Source organism: Belonocnema kinseyi, chromosome 9, assembly GCF_010883055.1.
Source record: "Belonocnema kinseyi isolate 2016_QV_RU_SX_M_011 chromosome 9, B_treatae_v1, whole genome shotgun sequence".
Taxonomy (NCBI): Eukaryota; Metazoa; Arthropoda; class Insecta; order Hymenoptera; family Cynipidae; genus Belonocnema; species Belonocnema kinseyi.
In genome coordinates this window covers 76324252-76329857 of record NC_046665.1, presented here as the reverse complement: position 1 = coordinate 76329857, position 5606 = coordinate 76324252, and the positions used below count along the sequence as shown (strand labels likewise).

General features: G+C 33.3%; 1 protein-coding gene across 2 annotated transcripts in view; it reads left to right on the top strand.

Annotated features, from left to right (window-relative positions):
• The first annotated feature begins 576 nt into the window (after positions 1-576).
• Positions 577-5606, top strand: part of LOC117179361 (nucleoredoxin-like) — a 99760-nt gene continuing 94730 nt past the window's right edge. For both annotated transcript variants that reach the window (XM_033371063.1, XM_033371062.1), the window contains exon 1: positions 577-1073. In XM_033371063.1, coding sequence (XP_033226954.1) covers positions 594-1073 — 480 coding nt within the window. In that variant the 5' untranslated portion in view covers positions 577-593. The remainder of the gene's footprint in view (positions 1074-5606) is intronic.

The following is a 5606-nucleotide window of genomic DNA, read 5'->3' as shown; positions in this document are numbered from 1 at the left end:
AAATACCATCATTTACCATTATGAATAATAAATTACCGAACATTTCCTGAAATTTTTAGCAATCATCCATAAGTTCGAAAAAATCCTAAGTTTTATGACTCGTGTATTTTTCTGTACTTGTCTCCGACTCGCGCCTACTTCTCCCCCTTGATGCATAATATACTATTATATTATCTGAAAAGAAATTTTGTAGCTCACAATTTTTCTTAGAATATATCCTGAATAACCCCCCTTCAGATCGCCCTACTGATCCAAAATCCAGTACATACTTTTTGCCAGATTCAGCTGCTCATCCAGCTTGGTTCATTCACACGCGCGCAGTTTGACATTTCCTCGACTCGCACACATACACTTGACAGCGATTTTGACACCACGTGCTCTCGAGAGAGTGCAGTTAGATCTCATATTTTTCTCTCTGCTTCCCTTTCATCTACATCCACATCCACTTCCACCCACATTCATTCCCACCATCAGCAGCTTTTTCCTATTCCCCACCAGGATTCGTCGCCCTCTGTTTCTCATTCTCAGTTCTCATTTCTCAATCGCGTCAGTCTCGCGCGCACTTTCAACGTAGTGGGTCGTGTGCGCGCGTTATGGCAGAGTGTGCGAGTAAGCTTTTGTCGTCCTCTCCGACGACTCCGGTCTCGAAAAAATCCGTCTTCAATGCTAAAACTACCCCCTGGCAACAGCGTCTTTTTGGAAAGCAACTCATCAAATGTTCACAAGTGAATCAGGATTCAAAACCCTGCGAGGTGAACAGTGTTTTTACAACTGAGGATTGTCGATGCATTTGCGAAGTGATTGGTGTTTACTTTAGCTTTATCAATCCCGGCGCCACGTGCGATGATTTTACCCGACATTTAACAGAACTTTATAATAGTGTTAATGGTTATAATCAGGATAACGGAACGACGGAAGAAAATCAGGAGAGGATTAAGAGGAAGAAATTTGAGATAGTGCACGTGGTGCTCTGGAGCAATGTTGCTGATGTCCTCGACTTTGAGGAAAGTTTCAAAAATCATGTGGCTGAGCTGCCATGGGTTGCAGTTCCAAATCAAGATTATGAAAGAAAGGTAGGTAGTACATTCATGTCATCTGGAAGTTCAGACTTCAAAAATGAAAGTGACATTGTCAGTGAAGAGAGAAAGATCTTGAAGGGTGTGACCACAGGTTAGAGCAAGTGAAGATCGAGAAATCATTGAGTATCCGAAATTTGGTAGTATAATAAGATGTGGGACTGAACCTTTGTCGAGGAATTAATTTCAATGATGAACGTCTTGGACTGAGTCCTAGACTGTGTTGGCACTGATTTGCATCAATGCTAATGCATTGGATCAGAGGATCGCTAAATAAAATTATATTTATGCATAAACTATAGCTGAAAATTCTGAAGAGAATAAATTTACTTATATAAACAATCATAGAATATAAATTAAAATTCATTAATATATGTACTATGCAGTTGAATTAAAAGTAAGAATTTTAGGTTATTAGAATATAACAGAGGATTTCACGTATGAAAACAGGAAAGCAGGATCCCCTTCACTATGTTTAAACTTATATGCTAATTATCATCCATATAGCTTAGTAGTTACAACAAAGCCTTTTCTGGCATATCAGAGAGGGTACGGCCTTTTGTCGAATGTATCAAAACCGCAAACCGCAAACTATCCCATTCTAAACTTTTGTGTCCCTCTACATAGCGTATTGTGTTGGATTTCCGCACACATTGACTTTCAATGTCTGCATGATTGCCAATTTCAGTTTATTCCTGTGTTCAATGTACGTCAGTGAATATGGATTAATTTACGCAATTGTGGCAGTCGTTTTTTTTACCACACTCATATCCTTTTTGTTTTCCAAGCAGAGTTATTATTTTCTTTTTTTTATTTCCTCTCGTATCCTTTTGTATGTCATTTGATGGACTCGAGGATTTCAATCGACAATTATGACGGTTGACGGCTTTGAGGCGAATTAATAACGTGAAGTACTCGAAACGATTTGCTTTCTAAGTGATAATCTCTGTATTTAATAAGTGGGGTTTAAACTCTAGGTTAGTTCGATTTTTAGATTCTCTTTGAACTTGCTCTGATTTTTCTGCCCTGTTTCTTTTAGTAGATTTTTAATACATTTTAATCGCATTCAGAGGTGTCCACTCAACGAATTTAATAAATGCAAATCTGAGGGGATTAAAGCTTGCTAGCTTGTAAACGAGTGCTTTGCTTCAAAGGGAATTTTTAAGGCAGCTAGCGGTAGAAATAGTGATCTTGTTAAATTAATGTACTGTAGCGCAATTTTTTTTTAATCGTTCGAATTATGTTGAATTTGTGAAATCTTATTAAGGGAATGTTCAGCAATTACGTATAATGATGATTTTTCATATTTTAGAACCCCTCCCACTTCTCAAGTAAGTTTTTATATTTTTTACTTAATATTACAACATTATATCAATTATTTTTACTGTAAACGAAATTTTGAAATATTTTCAGTGATTAAAAAGAATTTAAACCGGGTTTAAGGGATTTAAAGGTATTTCAAATGTCCACAAAATATGTCAAAAAATTACTACATTTTTACGGAATTTAACGAGATTTTCAATGCTTAGGGATTTCAGAAGATTCCAGGTCATTAAAAAAGTTTAGGGTATTTCAAACGATTCCAAATTATTACGAGATCTTTTACAGATTTCAAGTGATTTAAAAAGATTTGAAGAAATAGCCTAGTACAATTTCAGAGAGAATCTCAATTTTTCAAGGGATTTCACCAGATTTAAAGGGGCTCCCAAGGGATTTTAAGAGATTTCATAAAATTTAACGGGATTTAAAAGGATTTTAAGAGTTTTATCAGATTTTAATAGGTTTAAACGGGCTTTGGACTTTGATGTTTTCATGAGATATCAAAGGATTTTAAGAGATTTCGAAAGTATATCCACGCATTTTAGATTTTTTTCAAGATTTATTCGAATTTTAAGGAATTTCCTTATTTCATACTGTAATTTAAGAGATTTCGAGTAACTTTAGTGACTTTTAAAAGATTTAAAGGTTTTCAAGAGATTCAGAAAGATTGAAATGAATTTTAAAGATTTCGATGTTTTTCAAGGGATTTTAAAAATATCAAGAGATTTCGAAATATTTCACTGTATTTGAATTATTTTAATTGATTTTCAGAGATTTTAAGGGATTTCCACTGATTTCTTAGAATTATAAGGAATGTTGTGGTATTTGGAATATTTCAAGTGATTTAAAAAGGTTTCAAAGAATTTCAGAGGATTTCCAGTTTTAAAAGATTTCTAGAGAGATCGACCTTTCCAAAGGAATTTCATGAGACTATGTACGATATCCATGGAATTCAAAGGATTTCAAGGATTTTGCACATGCCATACAAAAATTTAAAGGATTGCAAAGATTTCCAAGAGATTTCATGACAGGTTTAAAGAATGGAACTTCTCAACTCTTTATTTTTTAGACGTATATTATAATGTGAAATATTACAACAATTAAAATAAATAATTATCTAATGTGTAAAATAGTATAAAAGTTAATTTCAACAGCAAAACAGCTTTCAATTGGCATATTTTAAACGAATAATTGAAAAGAGGAAACTTACATAAGAAATGCTTTAAACCCTTCTCCCCTGTAAGAATCTGTAATATTTTCCGGAATTTCTTTCCTCCACCTCACCAACAAAAATTGCGTAATTAATGATCGCTCCCTATAAGCTCTTCATTATAATTTTGAATATATCTAAGGAAACTTTTTACGTGTGAAAAATTTAGATTTCTTTTTTGGATACGCAATTACACATTATTACTTTTTGAAAATTCTGAATTTTACATAATGTGGCTTTCCCTTTAAAATGAAATATGTTCAGATTTCAACTCGTTTGTAACTTCACTCAGCCGTTTCACAAACGAAGTGCTTCGCGAAATATATATTTGAAACATAGCATTAATTTAGCTTTGATCTTGGGTATAAAATTTAAAATCTGACACACAGTCAATGTTCTCTTTGACTCTGCGAATGTGGATGAATTTTTATCTGCAGTGGAAACTGCGGTAAGTGAATAAATTCCAATATAAAAATTGTAAAAAATTCTCTTCAATTTAAAAATCCAAGTAAATTAATTATTAAGTTTGCTTTTCCAATTTAAAGTTCTAGTGACTAATAAGAGAAGCTCATATAAAAATCAATACACGAATTCTTAAAAATAATTTGATCTAATTTCCGTTCTGTTTAATCGAGATTATATAAGGGAATCTACCATTTTCGAATGTCCCTCTCTTTAAATATGTATCAGTAAAGATGTTGAATGGTAAGTAATTTTTAGTTTTAAAATGCACCGATAAAATTGAACGTAACAATAAATATTTAATACATTTTTTTAATAGAGAGATCAATAGTGAGAGAATGTAGAAGAATATAATCGAGAAATGATGATATATTTAATTATTTATTGTCGATAGTTCTGAACTTTCCTGTACTTTAATACGTGTCATTAGTGAGTTAAGAGAAAAGGGCTTCAATATGTCTGGCGGCACATATCGCACTTCGCAAGTAAATTATAGCCGAGTCAGCAACCTTCTCTCTTCTCTTGACAACCTTTCGTGCTATTATCGCTACCAGTCCACACAGTGCGTTTTCCATTAATTGCTGACCCCCTACTTTCACCTTCAGACCTTACATCCAAACTCGATTTAATTAGAATTTTGTATCAGTCCGATTATTAACGTGACTTGAAATAACTTGGAAAAATTATAATCACTAAAGCAACCCCTGTATATGACATTTTTATTTGAATAAAGCTTTGCAGTGATTTTAACACTTATGCAAAAATTTATATAGATATGGCTTTATATTTGAATAGATGTTTCATTTGATATATTTCAAAGAATTTATAAAAGGATGTCAATAAAACTGTTGATAATAATGACTTTTTTTCTAAGTGTCTGGTCGTTCCGAAATTCGGGATGACTAGTCCAATATTATATGAAATTACCAACGTATACTAAATATAAGGAACATATTGTAGAATTTCTAGATGAGAAATAAGATACCAAAAGTTAACCGAGCGTGCAAGATTCATCTGAAAGTACAAGGATTGTTTCTCACGTACATTAAACCTTCCTTTAATTCCTTGAGTAAAACACGAACCTTGGTGGAGATGAACCATGAGAGATAATTTCTTAAATTGTGCTATTTATACATATATATCTGTATACCTACAAGATTTTATTTTATATATGAAATCGGAAATTGATCAATATTATGATCTTATAATTCATGCATTGAGAAAACATACTTGTTGAAAATAACCAGAATTCTGCTGAAAATAGCCAAGCAAGACTGCTAATATAGCACCTGCAAACTTCGTTGTAAAATTTAACCAAGTTGTATTGGCTAAATTTTTGTGATTAAAATTATCAACCTACTTTGTTACGGTAGCCAACCTCATTCTGTTGCGGTAGCTAACCTACTCGGTTACAGTAACCAATGCATTTGGCTGTAGCAACCGACTGTCTCTGCTACGCTGACTAACCTACTCGGTTACAGTAACCAATGCACTTGGCTGTCGCAACCGACTGTCTCTGCTACGCTAACTAACCTACT